Source organism: Coregonus clupeaformis, chromosome 27 (genome assembly GCF_020615455.1).
Source record: "Coregonus clupeaformis isolate EN_2021a chromosome 27, ASM2061545v1, whole genome shotgun sequence".
Classification (NCBI taxonomy): Eukaryota; Metazoa; Chordata; class Actinopteri; order Salmoniformes; family Salmonidae; genus Coregonus; species Coregonus clupeaformis.
In genome coordinates this window covers 915,920-937,705 of record NC_059218.1, presented here as the reverse complement: position 1 = coordinate 937,705, position 21,786 = coordinate 915,920, and the positions used below count along the sequence as shown (strand labels likewise).

General features: G+C 44.7%; 2 protein-coding genes across 3 annotated transcripts; one reads left to right on the top strand and one right to left on the bottom strand.

Annotated features, from left to right (window-relative positions):
• Positions 1-3,112: 3,112 nt before the first annotated feature.
• Positions 3,113-4,677, bottom strand: LOC121541121 (homeobox protein pnx). The gene is made up of 2 exons (XM_041850099.1): positions 4,428-4,677; positions 3,113-3,963 (listed from the first exon to the last, which is right to left on the bottom strand). Exons 1-2 carry the CDS (start codon positions 4,570-4,572, stop codon positions 3,419-3,421), a joined length of 690 nt encoding a protein of 229 aa, XP_041706033.1. The 5' UTR covers positions 4,573-4,677; the 3' UTR covers positions 3,113-3,418.
• A 2,954-nt stretch (positions 4,678-7,631) lies between these two features.
• Positions 7,632-20,789, top strand: LOC121541501 (set1/Ash2 histone methyltransferase complex subunit ASH2). 2 transcript variants are annotated; one of them, XM_041850563.2, is made up of 17 exons: positions 7,632-7,692; positions 9,146-9,212; positions 9,302-9,447; positions 9,633-9,721; positions 9,833-9,927; positions 10,274-10,369; positions 10,516-10,611; positions 10,680-10,755; positions 11,062-11,079; positions 11,685-11,787; positions 12,040-12,257; positions 15,931-16,098; positions 16,213-16,406; positions 16,581-16,673; positions 19,696-19,794; positions 19,969-20,028; positions 20,151-20,789. In XM_041850563.2, the coding sequence occupies exons 1-17, from the start codon at positions 7,634-7,636 to the stop codon at positions 20,256-20,258; spliced, it is 1,785 nt and encodes a 594-aa protein (XP_041706497.1). In that variant the 5' UTR covers positions 7,632-7,633; the 3' UTR covers positions 20,259-20,789. The 2 variants fall into 2 exon arrangements, with proteins under 2 accessions (XP_041706497.1, XP_041706498.1); XM_041850564.2 differs by lacking the exon at positions 11,062-11,079.
• The last annotated feature ends 997 nt before the right edge of the window (positions 20,790-21,786 follow it).

Below are 21,786 nucleotides of genomic sequence, written 5' to 3'. Positions count from 1 at the left end.
GTAGGCATTCTTCTCTTATCCCCTCTCTCCTCCTCTCCCTCTCTTCACTTAACACAGGGGAGGAGCCGTCCACACTTCACATTCCAGGGGAAGAGAGATAGAGAGAGAAGAGAAGAATAGTCATGGGAAAAAACCTTTAGAGAATGTTTAGACTCAAAAGTTGACAAAAGTTGACAATTGACAAGGCATTTGCACAGAAAGACAAAATAGTGCATCCATTTTATCCAGCTAGGTCAACATGTTCAATGTGTTCTGAAAAACGACAGTATTTACACAGGATATGAATTGTTGGAGAGGAAAACTCATGCCATGTTTAAGAATGCACCCAAATCGTGTGGTTGGATATAAGTGTTTCAGCAGACCTGGTAAAAGACTGCACACACACACACACACACACACTGACCAAAACAACCCAGCACAGCTCCACATGCCTCCAGGTCATACAGGAGATGTCAGGACGTGTCCCTGTCTCCTACTCTGCTTTCAAGCAGAAAACAGGAGAAAAAGAGAGAGAGAAAAAAGAGAGATTAAGTGTGGAAAGGAGAGTGTGAGCTGAAAGTGAATTTGCAAAAAATAATACATGAAGTTACACTGGTTCCCAAAGGTGGGTCGGGACCTAGTGGTGAGTTGCAGTTAATTCCTTTAGAGTTCTCTGGGTTCAGGCTAGAAACATTCAATGAGAAAGGACCTACGGCTTTGCGTTGGTCCATATACTCCTCTATCACAGAAATATGTTTGTTACTATTCATTCATCATAGACTTTTACCCAAAGTGACTTACAGTTAACACATTTAGTATGACCCAAACTCATGCTGGGGACTACTGAGTCTGGGGGTCACTGAGTTACAGAGAGTTATTTATCCTATGAGAGTGTAATGGCAGTCAGATGTGCTGTGATGTCTAAGTGCTCTATTTCTAGGCCAGATGTGCTGGGATATCTACAATCTCTATTTCTATTCTGGAGCAGTGAGTCAGACTGCAGAGTGTTGGCAGGAGGACATTCCTTTGTATTGCCAGGCATCAAAGAACACATCTGATCTGATGTACAAAGCGACGATAGAAGGCTGCTATTCACAGATCATCAGAAGTCAGTGAACATGAATTCAAATGCTATGAACTCTGGAAGGTAAAGCAGCAGTGTATGTACTTAGCTCTACATACCTGGTTATCATATGTTGTACATTTGATCATGTATAAAAGCTATAAATGAATGGGTTGTGAATTCCTGTCTAGTTTATGATTTATAAGGTACGTCTATGTTGAAGCCTCAAGGATGGAAAATACATTCTTCATTATTACTGTAGCATGTAACCAGTCACCCAATCAGTCAAACTGATGTCTGTACTGTATCATCTGTATCTGTGTGTCTCATGGAAAATTGGCTGATTTATTTCCATAAGATCTCTTCTCTCTCCCTCCTGTTCACTTACACACATTTGGCCTTGCTGTTAGTGACTGTGATAGGCCTACAGAGACCAAGGGTGGCATGCTATTATTTACTGTGTGTGTGTGTGTGTGTGTGTGTGTGTGTGTGTGTGTGTGTGTGTGTGTGTGTGTGTGTGTGTGTGTGTGCGTGCGTGTGTGTCTGCACTATTGGACAAAGTCTCATATTAGTCTCACAGTGACTGAGATCATTTCATGGAGAGAACCAGAGAACCCACCCTCCATTGTTAAAGACAGAGTCAGTGTTGACACTTTGCCCAACAGCTGTGTCCAATTATCAAAGTAAGGAGAACTAGCTACATTTAACCCAATAATGAGGACCATCCAATGACCCACATATCTAGCCTGGGTACCAGTCTATTTGTGCTATCATTCCACATGTGAAACATGAATGACAGCACAAACAGACTGGTACCAGCTACCACATACAGTATATCAACATAACCAATAAAGAATATACCCACTGAAATCAATTGACATTTACATTTTAGTCATTTAGCAGATGCTCTTATCCAGAGCGAAGTACAGTTAGTGAGTGCATACATTTTTCATACTCAAATATCCTATCATAACCCACGTGGATGTTGTTCTTTAATTCTGGAAGATTTTAAAAAAACGTTTCTTAAATGTAATTGAAATTGAAGTTGGCGTTTTCTCTCTGTTTGCGTTAACATAATATTTTATCTAATGTTGTGCATTCTTCTGTGGTGGATTCATCTGGTTGTAATAGAGTGGTGGTGGAGGGGGTGCCTGGTGGCCAAAGAGGAGTTCTGTTCCTCTGTAAGATCTCTATAACAAAACAATCTGCTTTAGTTCAGATGGATGTATAGTGCTGTTAATGGACAGAGGTTATTACGTGGAAAGATCTTCCATGTAAAGAGCATAAGCATGTTAATGGAGAGAGATGGTTATTCTGTTAGAGAGATCTCATTTCTCAGTGGTTACAGAGCAGTGGCTCAGTTCTCTTATAACTTAAAGTGCTCTCTGTAACCTCTGACTGTCTGTCTCCTTTGGCTACATGACAAAGTACAAGGAAATTGCTGTGAAACAACCAAGACAAAAAGCGATTTACACCAATGGGTGTATCTATTCTGTAACTGTTCCTCTTTGGTTTTTGAGTGACACTTAGAAGTTACAGATTGCAGGGTTCTGAATTGTCATATTAGGGCTGCCCTAATATACCCTGAACATTTAGCGCTGCTTATCTTTGAAGATCCATAACCTGTCAATCCACATTAAGAAAACCTAAGAAGCATAACAAGGATTATTTCATAGCTGCGTCTCCTTAGTGATTATTCTGCTGGTAGTGAGGGATAGGGAAAGTGTGGAGTGGTGGAGAGGATCTAATAACTGATGGCTCTCTGACATCTGATGATAACACAGAGCACGTGGTAGATCACACAACTATGTGCTCTGGCTGGTTGGATCCAGTGTGTGTGTGTGTGTGTGTGCCCGTGTGTATAGGTGCTCCTGCTGGCCTGATTGTATGCATTTCTCATCATCCTCCTCTGAGTGCTGCTATTAGAGACCAGGAAACCACTAGAAGGACGGGTGGCTATTGCTATCATATCCGCTCCATCTGTCTTCCTGTGTGTGTCTTTCTTGCATAATAAATAATGCAGGATTGATTTACTTATTTTATTTTATTTGGATGAACACTCATGGGTACAGTACAAAAAATATTTCATCTTCATGTATGGAAATATATAAAAAAATAAGTTAACAGCTTTCAATGGTAAGAAAGATAAGCCCATCATTCAACACGTCACAGCAATAATCCTTTGGCACATATGGGATAGAATGGCATAGTTTTCCACTTGCTTTCAAACAACACATAAATAGTAACTCATTATAAATACTTATTAATTTACAGTGGACTATAATATATTGCACAAATACATTCATGATATAGCAGGTTATAGTATCTAAACTGTGAACTCAGACTTCAATCTCCTTACAACACCAACCTTAGTTATTACAAATAGGCTACATAATTTCTCATTTCATACGGATGCTGGTGGTATTGTGGAAGGAGGAAGCTTGGTGGCGTGAATAGTTGAATCTGTGGTCCCTTGTGACAATGCATAGTGTTGTATAGTGGCAGGGCTGTAGGATAGACAGGAGGAGGTGAGGGGTATCTCACCCCACACTGGATCTGCTCTTCAGGCACTCCTTTCCCCTCACACTCTTTCTTCCACTTGGTGCGTCGGTTCTGGAACCAGATCTTCACCTGGGTCTCTGTGAGACAGAGTGTCGAAGCAATAGCATAACGCTCGAACACAGACAGGTAGTGGCTGCTATGGAAACTATGTTCTAGAATGCGTAGTTGATCCAGGGTGAACGCTGTCCGGACTCGCCGCAACTTGCCCTTTGATCTCTCCAGGCTACGGAACGCAGATGCAGGGTGGGCCTCGCTCGCTACCGACGACATAGCTGATTCCACTGTGGTGGAGCATTCATTGGCTGCTGGACCACTTGGGAATTCTACTCTGGATTGGCTTTCAGGAATGGCTTCCCCACCTGAATATAGAAAATAGTGAGTTTAGAGAGGGAACTCAACCATTCTAAATCAGCAGTTATGATGATATTAGTTGAATGCTGATGAAGAACAATGATATGAAGAAATAACCTTTTCATGAAAGTTTCTCATTATGATACTAGTTCGAGGCAGGGCCAATAAGAAATAAACCAACACTGCCCTCTGCTGGGATAAAACGAATACTACCGCATCTAATGTGGAAGGCTACTCTTATTAAACTAAACTTCTGCATAAAACCTATACCTCAATCTAAGAATCATATTTATTTATAAAAGCAACAGCTCACTAGTAAGTAAATTGCTTTAAAGCCATTCAAGTTTTTTAAAGCTTTAAAGCCCTTTAAGCTTTAAAAAATAAATAGATAGAAACTGTAAGTCGCTCTGGATAAGAGCATCTGCTAAATGACGTAAATGTAAATGTAAATGTAATAACTGAGATCTCTCACCTGTGGTCCCTCTTGCAGCGTCACTCTCAATTGAACCATGGTTTGGATGAGTAATGCTTGGTCTCCCAGTGAATTTAGACGGATCCAGGATGTCTGCTACAGAGAAAGAGGTTCTGCTGGCCTGCAGCAACTTGTCTGGCTGCATTCTTATTTTCTGTTCTGTAAAATTGGACGAAAAGGCACGTTGTTCGCTGAAGAAGGTGGCAGAGAACTCGAGTAGGCTACCACCGCACGCGTGTCGTGTGTCCACCTTGAGTCCCTGTGAACTGATGCATGTGGCCCTCACGCCACATCTATTTATACTGGCCAAGCACACGCCCCTCACAAGCATAACATTTACATTTCCAAAACAGTAAAGGTCAACAATGACAAGTCACTGCGCACTGCAAGACAAAACACGCGCACCTTCTTCCTGCGTGCGTAATTTGGCGGGCGCCACACACACACACACACACACACACAAAATTGACCTCGTGCCTGGAAGAATGAACCCCCGCGCGGGTACTTTAAAATGCTAATGCGAGCGCTCAGCTAGCTGGGTTACTTATTGCAGGGCATCTGGTTAAAATGTGCCCTTTTCTTTACAACCGTGTTCCTTTTTGTCGTTTGCGTTGTCATTATTTGCAATTGTGTGATTTTATGCTTGTAGGACACGTAAACGCGGGTTGTGATGCTAATTAATCGACTCTACTCAGAGGGATTGTAGGCAAAATTCTGCTGCTTCACTTGTGCCCGAATATCAATAGAAGCATTTGGGTTTTTTATTGAATGTGGTTAAAGTATATAGCTTTGTAGTCAGTCTAATCACACAAAGTACTTAGCTATAATTAGAGGGCCACACAATTAGAACTAACAAGATTATGAGTGACCATCTGCCTGTTCAACAGGAAGAAACTAAAAACCTAAATGTGCCTTTTTGTTCATTTATTTCCACTGTAGTCATTAAGTGCTGCTGTAGCCTACTGTTAGAAAGTTGGTTCCAAAATCCTTTGATATGGTTCTCCAAATGCTCTTCATTGGTGTATCAGTTTCTCCAAAGTGTCCAAATACACCTGCTGGGGTCGAAGTGGGAACCTATTGCTATCCTATTGTGGACTGTTGTAGGTTACAGTTCAAACCAATCAACAAACTTTTATACAAAATCTCTTAGTCTCTTTCATCTCAACCAAACTGAGATGGAAGCAACATCAGCCACAGAGCATAATATGACCACAGAGAGATCCACCGGGAAGTTTGTAATGTATAATAATCAAGCCCACTGATAAGTGCACATTGGATAAGTGCAAACTCTGTTCAGGTGGGGCAGCGCAGTGCAGTCTACTAGTCATCCAAATAACTCTAGGGCCTGCTGTACATCCTTTGTCTGCATCCTCTATCAGGAATGGTCCATAATTGCACTAAGCACTTGTAAGCCTTAGTAATAGTCCTGTCCTTAGCTGTACATTAGTAATATGACTTCTACTGATCTGATTGGGGGGGATCCAACCGAAGAGTGGGGTCCGGGGGGTATATGAGGGGGGTAAATTACCTGACCCCGTGGAGCAGGCCAGATCGTAAAGGTGAGATAGCAGGATGGCATCTGCCAGCGTCCTCCCAGCAGTGACCCCTACAGAGCGGCTGGTATTGAGGGGAGAAGAGAGGCCGGCCCACCAGTACAATTAGCAGATGTCACCAGTGGGCCTGACCCTCCCTGACCCATGCCTTTGTCCAGCAGGACCAGAGGAGACCAGGGGGGACCATATATGATATGTGTGGTGAAGAGCATCAAACTTGTCAACACGCACCAATCACTGTCTTACCCAGGGTCGGAGAAAGAGTTCTAAGGACTATTGCATCAACTTTATTCTATGTTCTTGACATATTATTGACTTAAAAAGTGAGAGTATTTACCTTACATTTTACATTACCTTCCATATTGCTAAAAATCTAATAAAACTGGTATCTGATCGAAATCTGACAGAGGGGTGAGAATGAGTTGAGGATAAGGAGGAGGGGGGAGGTTGAGAAGAAGACCGTAGAAGATGGAGAGATTTTCTAGATTATACAGTATACTTTAGCCAGGCCCAGGTCTATCATTTGTGTCTATTAGTAAAGCCTGAATAAAGGTTGAATTTACCCATCGACATTGTGTCATGATAGACATCATGCATTGTGGTTAGATATTATTAGCAATACTGATGGTAGGGCCTAGGCTACAGTAGGTGAAATAATGTACTAGTATCGATCCGTATCCCTCTCGTTTGGTGAAATGTATGCGTCCTGACAGTCATGGTGTAATTGAGAATTGAATGGGCATACAGGGGGTACCCCATTCATAACTACCCCTCACCCCTCTCCTCCTTACCCCTCTTCGACCCGTCTCTCCCCACTCTACCTCACAGATGGGCTCCACTACAACAAGAGAGCGGAAAGGAGGAGAACCTACAAATATATAATCTCCTTAAGAACAGTTAAAAGCACCCCTAACCACTCTCAGGGGTGCTCTTAGCATTCCACAGCAGTAGGATTCCTTTATGTATCTGTCTACCACACTTTAAGCAACACGCCTATGGGGCCTTCTGTCCTCATGGTAAAACTGGAGGAAACTGCCAATAAATATCAGAATGGCATTACAGCATTGATGGTGGTAATAAAGGTGTTTTAGACATGTTTAACCACACATTAGGAAGGGGTTTGTCTGTGGTCATAAATGTAAGCCTATGTGTTCAAACAATAAATTGCTATTTCATTTATAGATGCAGGTTTTGACTAAAACATGTTCTACAATAATGCTGCACTCAAGAGTGTTGTTCTTTTATAAGTACCATCCTAGCAGAGAAAAGTCTAAGCAGGAACCTTGGGACGTCCAACTCTGACGTCACCTAATTTAAGTTGAAATGTAAAACAGGTTATGGTATGGTATGGAATGGTTTGATTGATTGAAATAAGGGTTAAGGCTATGGTTAGGCAAGGGTTTGGGTTTAGGGTAGGGACGTCCCAATGATTCCAATTAGCAACTACCATCCTAGCAGTGCGACACAATTTCATGGCACACTCACAGAAGTGTTTACTTAATTGTCACTGATCTAGGCTCATATCCCCTACCCCAATTAATGTATAATACTTACATGCGAAAAGCTGAAACTAACTCCAGATCAGTGCTTGGCGTCTAGCGTTAGTTTACACCAAAATGTCTCGCGAGATGTCATATTTCATTGATTTAAAACATGGCGTCGGAAGGAGAAGCGAGCAGTGCTTCTGTTGTTGAACCAGACACTGGAGACTGGTAAGTCTCCGTTAAAACAGGGAAAGGCCATTCGTTTTGTTTGTTATATAAGTTTGATGCTAGACAACCAGATACATATTCATACATATTTAAACTACAGCTAGCTTACGCTCAACAAGCTAGTAAGCCAGCCCGCTGACGTTAGCTAACTGAAGCTAGTTAGCTGGCTAGCAAGCAAGCTAGCTAACTAACGTTAGCTGTCTCATTCAAATGCCCAACTTGTAAGCTAACCTGCAGTCAACCAACTAAAGTATGAAAGAACGGGTTGATTTCCTTTTCGAATATTTGCTTCTAAATACATCTCTAGCATGAATCCTGCAGAACCTAGCGAACTTGCAAACCAGGGGAAAATAGCTAACGTTAGCTAGCTCAGGTCCAGGGCGTTACGTGCTGCTTGCGGACGCTGAGCCAAGGCTGAACGTTCTTCAACGCTGCCCTGCATCTTTCACCATTACTTTTGTCTGTGTGCACAAGCTGTCATTTATCCAAAATACGAAATAAATGAGTTTTGAGCGCTTTATCCTAGCTGTCAGCATTGGTATTTTATTAGGATCCCCAATAGTTGTTGCGAAAGCCGCAGCTACTCTCACTGTGGTCCACACAGAACATGACATAATAAGGAACATTAATAGACAAGAACAGCTCAAGGACAGAACTACATGCATTTAAAAACGGCACACATAGCCTACATATCAATACATACACACACAATATCTAGGTAAAATAGGGGAGAGGTGTTGTGCCATGAGTTGTTACTTTATCTGTTTTTTGAAACCAGGTTTGCAGTTAATTTGAGCAATATGAGATGGGAGTTCCATGCGATAATAGCACTATATAATACTGTAAGCTTTCTTGAATTTGTTTTGGACTATGAAAAGATCCCTGGTGGCATGTCTGTTGGGGTAAGTGTGTGTGTCAGAGCTGTGTGTAAATTGACTGCAAACAATTTTGAATTTTCAACACATTGTTTCTTATAAAAAGTGATGCAGTCAGTCTCTCCTCAACTCTTAGCCAAGAGAGACTGTAATGCAAAGTATTTATATTAGCCCTCTGATTACAATGAAGCGCAAGACCTGCCGCTCTGTTCTGGGCCAGCTGCAGCTTAACTAGGTCTTTCTTAGCAGCACTTGACCACATGGCGGGACAATAATCAAGATAAGACAACACTAGAGCCTGCAGGACTTCCTTTGTGGAGTGTGGTGTCAAAAAAGCAGAACGTCTCTTTATTACGGGCAGACCTCTCCCCATCTTTACATCCATTGAATCTATGTTTTGACCATGACAGTTTACAATCTAAGGTAACACCAAGTAATTTAGTCTCCTCAACTTGTTCAACAGCCACACCATTCATTACCAGATTCAGCTGAGGTCTAGAGCTTAGGGAATTATTTGTACCAAATACAAAGCTTGAAGCTAACCTAATGTTCATGTTGATATGTTTGTTTACTTTCAGTGATGCTGGATTTGGGAACCTGACAGGCAACATGGACACTGAGTCATCGAAGGGCAAAGAGGCCATGGTATTAGACCTCTTATACAGCAGTTCTCTGTGCATCTCTGTTCTCAAACAGACAGACAGTAGCTAACCCTTTTTCTGTGTTCTCCTCAGGACACGGGTGGTGAGGGTTTGGAGCCGGCTGACACCCAGACAGGTTCTGGGGACGAGGAGAGTAGCAGGCACCAGGGAGAGGTGGAGCTGCAGTGTGCTCTCTGTATGAAGTGGTTCACAGCCGACACCTTCAGCATCGACACCGCGTACGTCTGACTCACTGAGTAACTCAATCTCTCTCATCATGGAGGCCTTTGGCTAACTGGTTTTAAGACTAAGTTTGTTAGACCTTTAAATAGCCCCCTGTAGCTCGACTAACCAGGTAGCTACTGGCTGAAATGAACATTTCAGGATCAAGGTTTTTGATGATTCTTTCTCCCTCTCTCTCCAGGACTTGTTTGCCTTTCATGACCAACTATGTGTTCCATTGTAACGTGTGTCATCACAGCGGCAACACCTACTTCCTCAGGAAACAAGCCAGTAGGTGTTCTCATTCAGCTGATACACTTCCGTGCGTATGTGTGAGCTTGGTGATGATTGATGGTCTGTTATTGATTGATGGTACTGATTGAGTGATGCTGTTTGTTCCAGACCTGAAGGAGATGTGTCTGACTGCTCTGGCTAACCTCACATGGAGGTCCAGGACTCAGGAGGAGCACCCCAAGACTATGTTCTCCAAAGACAAGGTCAGTCCAACATAATACACTTTGCAAGCGAATGTGATCTTTCGAAATGCTTGATATTACATGTCATGCAGAGATATTACAGATAATATAATAATAATATAATATGCCATTTAGCAGACGCTTTTATCCAAAGCGACTTACAGTCATGCGTGCATACATTTTTTTTTTGTGTGTATGGGTGGTCCCGGGGGATCGAACCCACTACCTTGGCGTTACAAGCGCCGTGCTCTACCAGCTGAGCTACAGAGGACCACAGATCGTTTGCATATGTTTTTCATTCTCTACACCTGCTTAAAAACTCTGGATGTGTTTGTCATATTTTCCTGTCCCCTCTCTCTCGTTGTAGGACATCATCCCGTTCATTGATAAGTACTGGGAGTGTATGACCACCCGACAGAGACCTGGAAAACTCACCTGGCCCAACAACATAGTCAAAACCATGGTGAATCTATGAGCGAACCACTGACTTACACAGATGCACCAAACTGCACACATCAGACCAAACGTTCACTGTTACACCATTGAAAAAGTAGCTGGTCTTTCTCTTAGAAACAGATCATGTCTTTACTTGACTTTTCTGTGTTTCAGAGTAAAGAGCGGGATGTGTTTCTGGTGAAGGAGCGTCCAGACCCAGGCAGTAAGGACCAAGAGGAGGACTACCCCAAGTTTGGCCTGCTGGACCAGGTAGGAAAACACAAGTCACACACACACACACACTGTGAGGCTGACTGTTGGTCGATTTCTCATCTCAGGATCTGGGCAACATTGGACCATCTTACGACAACCAGAAACAGACTACCGCTGCTCTCACTCCTGGAGGGCTCAACGGTAAGCGCTAAACACACACTCGCTAAACACATCAACACAAATTTGCCCTAAACACACCAAAACACTAGCTAAACACATCAACATCCATTTGCCCTAAACTCAAATTCACCCTAAAGACACCAACACACTCGCTAAACACATCAACACAAATTCGCACCAAACACACAACACATGTCACACACAAATTGTAATTGTAATTTTCATGGAATTAGTTATCAAAGTGTCACAGTAGAGCATAATTCCACACTAAAGCCCTAAGAAGTTCTCATGTTATAAATGCTATATACATGCTGTGTTGCATTCCAGGTGGACCTACTTTCTCAGGTGAATATGATGTGGTGGTTTGGTATCTGCCTCTGAGCCCTGTGTTTCGCGCAATCGCAACTCTCCGGGTAGAAGTTGCCATAGGCACAGATCTAGGATCAGCTTACCCTCCCCATTCCTTAGCTAAACAATTAAGGGGCAAAATGCAATCTGACCTTAGATCAGCGTCAACGGGCAACTTCACCCTGCTCCAATCGAAACCCCATCCCTCACCTGCTCTGCGCTTATGTTTGGTGCCCTGAAGCATTTACCCTTTTGATCTGGCTTTTGATCGGTGGACTGATTGAATGATGTAATTTCCTCTGGCTTTCTGCTCCTGAGTTCCCGGGCTTCATCCCAATACTCTGGAACAGCCTCTTCTTCCTTTCCATACCCAGTGGTGAGTGGTAAAGGAAAGACCAAAGGAGGCTGTTATTGTTGGAATGCAGCCGCGAAGTGGTGTGAAATAATCCCTTGGCTTCCTCTGTGTGGCTGCTACTCTCCTTTCACCCTAATATGTGGTGTCCCTCCCTGCTCAATCCACGCTTGTACCTCTTCGGTGACTTTTTGATAGTGCTGAAAGTATATGTGTTCTATATTGTAACTTGTGTGTTTGTTGTGTGAAGGTGGTCTGGCCCCCGGCCCAGGGAAGGGTAGAGGAGCCAAGCGTAAGCAGCAGCAGCAGCAACAGGAGGGAGCCACAGCCGGAGCAGCCAAGAGAACACGCAGGTACAACCCAGACTGAAACGTATGGCCTTGGTGTTCTTATAGGTCTGAAGAGATATAGGATGGATTATAATATGCAATCAATGTGACTCTCCTTTCTCTCTCTCTCTCTCTCTCTCTCTCTCTCTCTCTCTCTCTCTCTCTCTCTGTTATTCTCCTTTCTTCTCTTTCCCGCCACCTCATTTCTCTTTCTATCCAAAATACACACAATCCTGTTTTCTCTCTCATTCTTCCCTCTCTCCTTCCCCTCTGTAGTGACCCTCTGTTTTCGGCCCAGCGTCTACCCCCCCATGGTTACCCCCTGGAGCACCCCTTCAACAAAGATGGCTACCGCTACATCCTAGCAGAGCCGGACCCCCACGCCCCCGACCCAGAGAAACTAGAGATGGACTGCTGGGCTGGGAAACCCATCCCTGGAGACCTCTACAGAGCCTGTCTCTACGAGAGAGTACTGCTAGCGCTGCACGACAGAGGTACACACACAGGAAATGCTACTGTAATGTAGTGGAGATGGGCTTTTCATTATTAGCCTTACCCAGTAATGTCTTTCACCTTCTGAGAATACTGTCTGTGTGCGGGCATCTTTGTGCATGTGTGTGTCTGTTATTTCAATTTTATGGTACTGGTACCGACCGCGTGTGTGTGTGTGTGTATATATATATATATATATTGTGATGTCACGAGAGGCTGTGTCCTGGAGGGACGTTACATCCCCCTGAGGTGGCTGCAAACCCAGACAGCTATGGCTCCATCTGCTGGTATGGTCGGGAACTCCACCCCTCTATGGCCAATCTTCCCACGCAGCTGAAACAAATGAGGAGCTGATGAGCTGAAGGTTTGGGAAGGGAAGAGACACAGTCTCCAACCTGGGCTCTCTGGAGGACAAGAGTGCTGCACGTCCACTTCCATGAGGAATATAAGGATTTGGAGATACTTACCTTTGGGAAATACTCACCTTTGGATATATGCACCTGTGGAAATACGTGAGAGACATTTGGAAGGGACTTTTTGCTGGGTTGGCCACTAGCTGCAACGTGGACTACAGTAAGGCTGGGGAAAAGTTATCTGAGCGAGTGAGAATTATGATTTTGGATGTGGAAGAGACATCCCTGAACTGTTAACCCTTAAAGAGCCACAAGATAACAGAATTTTGTTATATTTTCGTTAATTTCCCAAGACCTATAATAAAATCCTTGTTTTGTTTGAACCTTGTCTCCTTGCACTACTTGAGCAATCCCGCTGAAAGCTGTGTAGCCTCTCGTGACGTCACAGATGGTGGAGAATACAGGCACGCTCAAGCGTTAATAGTGCATGTCAGAGGAGGATACCGAAGGTTTGATCACCCAGTTTTCCAAGTTGGCCGTAGGCTCCCCCGCCGACTGAAATGGAGGACATATTGAAAGCCCTTGTTGCTGGCCAGCAAGCCCAGATGCAAGCAAACGTGGCTCTCTTGGAGGAGCAAAAGAAAGCCAACCTTCTGAAGGCAGAGGAATTGCAGTTGCAGAGACAGAGGGTGGTCCAAAATACCCGCCCAATAAAGGCAAGTGACTTTATATCTAAGGTGGGAGCTACCGATGACATTGAGGCATACCTGCATGCATTTGAGGCCACGGCCACTAGGGAAGCCTGGCCCAAGCAACAGTGGGTTGGTCTGTTAGCCCCCTTTCTAACCGGGAATCGCTGAATGCTGTCCGGGACCTGGGCCCTGACCAGGTTACTGACTATGATGCCCTGAAGTCTGAGATCCTCAGCAGATATGGACTCACAAAGTTTGGTATGGCCCAGCGCTTTCACAGCTGGACCTTCCAACCAGACCAACCTCCTCGGGCGCAGATGCATGAACTTGTCCGAATCGCAAGGAAATGGCTGGATCCGCAGAGGAATACAGCAGCGGCGGTGGTGGAGGCCGTTGTGGTGGATCGTTACCTACGCGCCCCCTGCCTTATGAGGCAAAAACGGTTCATCAGTCAACAGGACTTGACCACGGCTGATCTGACCGTGGAAGCTGTGGAAAAGTACCAGGCCACAGCGGAGATGCTGAATGCTTCCCGAAAAAGACCCCAGGAGTGCGGCCCCACCACAAATGGGAAGAACCCGTCCAAAGGACCCCAAGGTCTCGAACCCAGCCACGCCAGGACTTATCCCGGCTCCAGGGGGAGCCAGAAACCAGGCGGGTCCAAGAAGAATACACCAGGAGGGGGAAACTCGACAGTGTTACCGGTGTGGGGAGATGGGACATATCTCCTGGCAGTGTGGGAAACCAGCCGATGAACCCATGCCCACTGCGGAGTCCTCCAGCTCAGCACCCACACAACCGTTTTGCCTCGCTCTTGGGAGTCGTAGATGGCGGCCCAGATCGACCCCCCACCTGCCCGGTAACTGTGAATCACCATGATGTGGAGGCCTTACTGGATTCTGGTAGCCGGGCCACCCTGGTGCGTAAGGATTTGGTGGGCCCAACGTGTCTGACCCCGGGGAAAGTCCTCCCAGTTTCCTGTGTCCATGGGGACACCAGAGAATACCCCATTACTGAACTTACAATGACCAGCACACGGGGAACCATACACACGACGGCGGGGTGGTTGATTCCCTCCCCGTCCCTGTCCTAATTGGACGAGACTGCCCAGCCTTTTACCCACTCTGGAGAGAGTCTCAGGAGAGGATAACCCGAGTACCTCGGAAACGGAGAGGCAAGACTCATCCTGGGAAGGCTCCGGTGCAATCCTCCGAATTACTCACTCCCGCCCGGGCTCTGATAGGGATGGCAGGTGCCCAGACCGACACAGAGACGGAGCTACAGAATCTGGACAAAGAACTGTCTGGTCTGAAGGGGACCGCTGAGAGGTATCGTTTGTTAAAGCAACAGTTAGACATGAAGACAGAAGAGTTAGATATCCTCCAGGCTAAACTCCAACAGAGCTCCTTCCATAAGCAACAGGAGGAGCTGGAGAGGCTGCGCAGGACCATCGAGGAGTGTGAGGAGACCCTGCGCAGTAGTAAGGAGGTCCAGAAGAAGGCAGAGGAGAAGTACAAGGTGTTGGAGAACAAGATGAAGAATGCGGAGGCAGAGAGAGAGAAGGAACTGAAAGCTGCTCAACAGAAGCTAAACTCTGCTAAAACCAAGGCTGATGCGTTCAGTAAGAAAACTCAAGGAGAGACAACAGGAGGCTGAGTCCCTGGTCCTAGAGGTGGAGGAGTTGAAGAGAGAGCAGGCTGGCAAGCACCACGGCAATGCGGACGCCCTCTCCCGGCGTGATGCCTTCTTCGCTGCCTTTACCCGACGAGGACGTTCGGTCCCGAGGAGGGGGATGTGTGATGTCACGAGAGGCTGTGTCCTGGAGGGACGTTACATCCCCTGAGGTGGCTGCAAACCCAGACAGCTATGGCTCCATCTGCTGGTATGGTCGGGAACTCCCACCCTCTATGGCCAATCTTCCCCACGCAGCTGAAACAAATGAGGAGCTGATGAGCTGAAGGTTTGGGAAGGGGAAGAGACACAGTCTCCAACCTGGGCTCTCTGGAGGACAAGAGTGCTGCACGTCCACTTCCATGAGGAATATAAGGATTTGGAGATACTTACCTTTGGGAAATACTCACCTTTGGATATATGCACCTGTGGAAATACGTGAGAGACATTTGGAAGGACTTTTTGCTGGGTTGGCCACTAGCTGCAACGTGGACTACAGTAAGGCTGGGGAAAAGTTATCTGAGCGAGTGAGAATTATGATTTTGGATGTGGAAGAGACATCCCTGAACTGTTAACCCTTAAAGAGCCACAAGAGAACAGAATTTTGTTATATTTTCGTTAATTTCCCAAGACCTATAATAAAATCCTTGTTTTGTTTGAACCTTGTCTCCTTGCACTACTTGAGCAATCCCATGAAAGCTGTGTAGCCTCTCGTGACGTCACAATATATATATATATATATATATATATATATATATATATATATATAGCATGTGCTCTTGTGTGTTTTAATTTTCAGAATCTATTCTGGATTTGACAGTTTTGTATTTCTTCACATTGATATTGAATATTGCATTGTTGAGGAAGAGCTTGCAAGTAAGCATTTCACTATACTGTTTACACCTGCTGTATCTGGTGCACATGACAAACGTTGATTTGATTTGTCTGTGTGTATGCAGCCCCCCAGCTGAAGATCTCAGATGACCGTCTGACAGTGACCGGGGAGAAGGGTTACAGCATGGTCAGAGCCTCCCACGGTGTCAGGAAAGGATCCTGGTACTTTGAGGTCTCCATCGATGAGATGCCCGCTGACACCGCAGCCAGACTGGGCTGGTCTCAGCCTCTAGGTTGATACTACAAACACAGACACTCGCGCACTGAGAGACACCACAGCTACATCTAGTTGGCCTCAATACCACAGGTTATAACATGTCCTTTCTCCCTGTGTGTGTGTGTTGTAGGTAACCTGCAGGCCCCTCTGGGATATGATAAGTTCAGCTACTCGTGGCGCAGTAAGAAGGGGACACGCTTCCACCAGTCTGTAGGGAAACACTACTCCTCAGGCTACGGACAGGGAGACACTCTGGGCTTCTTCATAGAACTACCGGACGGAACTGAGACAGCCAAGGCACTGCCTGACACGTACAAGGACAAGGTACTTTAAAAAAAATATATTTTTAAATACTATAGTTGATTAATGAGTAATTGAGAATCAATAAAATATCCTAATCATGATTAGTAAATAACAGATATCCACTCTCTGTTGTTTTTATGAGACTTGAACTCTCATCCCTTTGTGTGTGTTAATGTTTTGTTTGTGTTCTCTCAGGCGCTGATTAAGTTTAAGAGCTACCTGTACTTTGAGGAGAAGGACTATGTGGACAAGGCAGAGAAAAGCCTGAAGACTGTTACCCCCAGCAGGGTGAGGCTCCAGCATAGAACTACAACCAATAGCTCAGACATTCACATTCAAAGCAATGGAACACATACAGTGCTTTGCATAAGTATTCATCCCCCTTGGTGTTGTTCCTATTTTGTTGCATTACAACCTGTAATTTAAATGGATTTTTATTTGGATTTCATGTAATGGACATACACAAAATAGTCCAAATTGGTGAAGTGAAATGAAAAAAATAACTTGTTTCACAAAATTCTAAAAAATAAATAACGGAAAAGTGGTGCGTGCATACAGTGGGGAGAACAAGTATTTGATACACTGCCGATTTTGCAGGTTTTCCTACTTACAAAGCATGTAGAGGTCTGTAATTTTTATCATAGGTACACTTCAACTGTGAGGGACGGAATCTAAAACAAAAATCCAGAAAATCAAATTGTATGATTTTTAAGTAATTAATTTGCATTTTATTGCATGACATAAGTATTTGATACATCAGAAAAGCAGAACTTAATATTTGGTACAGAAACCTTTGTTTGCAATTACAGAGATCATACGTTTCCTGTAGGTCTTGACCAGCTTTGCACACACTGCAGCAGGGATTTTGGCCCACTCCTCCATACAGACCTTCTCCAGATCCTTCAGGTTTCGGGGCTGTCGCTGGGCAATACGGACTTTCAGCTCCCTCCAAAGATGTTCTATTGGGTTCAGGTCTGGAGACTGGCTAGGCCACTCCAGGACCTTGAGATGCTTCTTACGGAGCCACTCCTTAGTTGCCCTGGCTGTGTGTTTCAGGTCGTTGTCATGCTGGAAGACCCAGCCACGACCCATCTTCAATGCTCTTACTGAGGGAAGGAGGTTGTTGGCCAAGATCTCGCGATACATGGCCCCATCCATCCTCCCCTCAATACGGTGCAGTCGCCCTGTCCCCTTTGCAGAAAAGCATCCCCAAAGAATGATGTTTCCACCTCCATGCTTCACAGTTGGGATGGTGTTCTTGGGGTTGTACTCATCCTTCTTCTTCCTCAAAACACAGCAAGTGGAGTTTAGACCAAAAAGCTCTATTTTTGTCTCATCAGACCACATGACCTTCTCCCATTCCTCCTCTGGATCATCCAGATGGACATTGGCAAACTTCAGACGGGCCTGGACATGCGCTGGCTTGAGCAGGGGGACCTTGCGTGCGCTGCAGGATTTTAATCCATGACGGCGTAGTGTGTTACTAATGGTTTTCTTTGAGACTGTGGTCCCAGCTCTCTTCAGGTCATTGACCAGGTCCTGCCGTGTAGTTCTGGGCTGATCCCTCACCTTCCTCATGATCATTGATGCCCCACGAGGTGAGATCTTGCATGGAGCCCCAGACCGAGGGTGATTGACCGTCATCTTGAACTTCTTCCATTTTCTAATAATTGCGCCAACAGTTGTTGCCTTCTCACCAAGCTGCTTGCCTATTGTCCTGTAGCCCATCCCAGCCTTGTGCAGGTCTACAATTTTATCCCTGATGTCCTTACACAGCTCTCTGGTCTTGGCCATTGTGGAGAGGTTGGAGTCTGTTTGATTGAGTGTGTGGACAGGCGTCTTTTATACAGGTAACGAGTTCAAACAGGTGCAGTTAATACAGGTAATGAGTGGAGAACAGGAGGGCTTCTTAAAGAAAAACTAGCAGGTCTGTGAGAGCCACAATTCTTACTGGTTGGTAGGTGATCAAATACTTATGTCATGCAATAAAATGCAAATTAATTACTTAAAAATCATACAATGTGAATTTCTGGATTTTTGTTTTAGATTCCGTCTCTCACAGTTGAAGTGTACCTATGATAAAAATTACAGACCTCTACATGCTTTGTAAGTAGGAAAACTTGCAAAATCGGCAGTGTATCAAATACTTGTTCTCCCCACTGTATGTATTCAACCCCTTTGCTATGAAGCCCCTAAATAAGCTCTGGTGCAACCAATTACCTTCAGAAGTCACATAATAAGTTAAATAAAGTCCACCTGTGTGCAATCTAAATGTCACATGATCTGAGTGTATATACACCTGTTCTGAAAGGCCTCAGTCTGCAACACCACTAAGCAAGGGGCACCACCAAGCAAGTGGCACCATGAAGACCAAGGAGCTCTCCAAACAGGTCAGGGACAAAGTTGTGGAGAAGTACAGATCAGGGTTGGGTTATAAAAAAATATACGAAACTTTGAACATTCCACGGAGCACCATTAAATTCATTATTAAAAAATTGAAAGAATATAGCACCACAACAAACCTGCCAAGAGAGGGCCACCCACCAAAGGAGGGCATTAGTCAGAGGCAACAAAGAGACCAAAGATAACCCTGAAGGAGCTGCAAAGCTCCACAGCGGAGATTGGAGTATCTGTCAATAGAACCAGTTTAAGCCGTACACTCCACAGAGCTGGGCTTTACGGAAGAGTGGCCAGAAAAAAAGCCATTGCTTAAAGAAAAAAATAAGCAAACACGTTTGGTGTTCACCAAAAGGCATGTGGGAGACTCCCCAAACATATGGAAGAAGGTACTCTGGTCAGATGAGACTAAAATAGAGCTTTTTGGCTATCAAGGAAAACGCTTTGTCTGGCGCAAACCCAACACCTCTCATCACCCCGAGAACACCATCCCCACAGTGAAGCATGGTGGTGGCAGCATCATGCTGTGGGGATGTTTTTCATCGGCAGGGACTGGGAAACTGTTAGTTAGTTATGCACGCTCAAGTAGTTTTTTGTCTTATTTCTTCGTTGTTTCACCCCCAAAAATATTTTGCATCTTCAAAGTGGTAGGCATGTTGTGTAAATGAAATGATACAAACCCCCCCAAAATCCATTTTAAATCCAGGTTGTAAGGCAACAAAATGGGGAGGGGGGGTTGAATACTTTCGCAAGCCACTGTAACTACAACCATTTGGAATGTTGATGAATTTGGATAATCTCAAAACCCTCTGCTAATAATTTAAAATGGTCAATATCATACGTTTGTTGACATAGTAGATACAGGAATCGGCTTTTCCATTTGTTGAAATCTCTGTTCTTCCCTCTTTTCTAGATGCTGTTCTATAAGAATGGGGTGAACCAGGGTCAGGCCTATGAGAACCTGTTTGAGGGGCTCTACTTCCCTGCCATCTCTCTCTACCGGGGCTGCACGGTTAGGGATGTTTGTGTGTCAGTTTGAAGGGTTCTATTATCCCTCAATCTCCCTCTACAGCGCTGTAAATAATACAATGCCCCAAAGTTTTATTGCGCTCTAATATAGCGCAGTATCTACTCCAGGGATTCCCATTTCAATCACATTATGTTGATTGTCCCTCCTTTCTCCCAGGTGTCAGTTAACTTTGGACCACATTTCAAACACCCTCCAAAGGACATCAAATACCAGCCAGTGAGTACACACACATGCATACTTTTTATTTTATTAGACAAGCAATAGAGAGACAGTACTTGGGAGTTTTGATGTCACTGAGGTTGTGGATGTGATTGATTGGTGTATTTTTGTGTCCCCAGATGAGTGACATGGGCTGGGGAGCGGTGATCGAACACACGCTGGCTGACATGCTTTACCACGTAGAGACAGACGTGGACGGACGACGCAGCCCGCCCTGGGAAGGATAAACACACACGCACACCAGAGCTCAACACACAGATGGCCAGTTGAGTGTTCGGACAGAGGCATGGAGGAGGCCATTCCAGCAGATATAGGTGGGTTGATGTCGACCTGAACATCGACACACTATAGTCTCTTTGTGGAATCCCCTAAACATTACCTTCATTGGTAACTTTGAATAAATCCTTATGGACAAGATGTGTGTGATCTAAAATAGGGAGACTTTGATGTCAGTTGACAGTGATTTTGCATGTGTCTGAACATAAACCGCACTTCCAGGTGTTTCAGCACTGTAAATTCATGTACTAATATGCATAAACAGTTAAAGGGAAATGTAAAAAAATGCAACTTCATATTCATCATCTACAGCACCACCCCAACGTCAACATATGTGAAAATGGCATGTTGCTATGTTTTGTAAGAAAAAAGATAGAGGACGATAAGTGTTTCCAGTGACATCGGTGTGCATCATGTGATTTTAACCAATTATGAGTAGGCATTGCCTAATAATTGTCTACTAATTGGTTGATGATGTCATTGGAAACACTTATTTTCCTATTTTTTTTACTACAAAACAGAAACGTGCCATTTTCACATATATTGATGTTGGGGTGGAGATGATGAATATGAAGTTAACGTTTTCTTATTTACGGACACTCTCTTCAAACAAATGAACAGATTCAGTTGCCAGTGTTCTGTTCTAATACACTATATATACACAAAAGTATGTGGACACCCCTTCAAGTTAGTGGATTCGACTATTTCAGCCACACCTGTTGCTGACAGGTGTATAAAATCGAGAACACAGCCATGCAATCTCAATAGACAAACATTGGCAGTAGAATGGCCTTACTGAAGAGCTCAGTGACTTTCAACGTGGCACCGTCATAGGATGCCACCTTTCCAACAAGTCAGTTCAAATTTCTGCCCTGCTAGAGCTGCCCCGGTCAACTGTAAGTGCTGTTATTGTGAAGTGGAAACTTCTAGGAGCAACAACGAAGTGGTAGGCCACACAAGCTCACAGAGCGGGACTGCCGAGGGCTGAAGGGCGTAGCGCGTAACAATCGTCCGTCATCGGTTGCAACACTCACTACCGAGTTCCAAACTGCCTCTGGAAGCAACGTCAGCAAAATAACTGTTCGTCGGGAGCCTCATGAAATGGGTTTCCATGGCCGAGCAGCCGCACATAAGTCTAAGATCACCATGCGCAATGCCAAGCGTCGGCTGGAGTGGTGTAAAGCTCGCCGCCATTGGACTCTGGAGCAGTGGAAATGCGTTCTCTGGAGTGATGAATCACGCTTCAGTATCTGGCAGTCCGACAGACGAATCTGGGTTTGGCGGATGCCAGGAGAACGCTACCTGCCCCAATGCATAGTGCCAACTGTAAAGTTTGGAGGAGGAATAATGATCTGTGGCTGTTTTTCATGGTTCGGGCTAGGCATCTTAGTTCCAGTGAAGAGAGATCTTAATACAGCATACAATGACATTTAGACGATTATGTGCTTCCAACTTTGTGGCAACAGTTTGGGGAAGGCC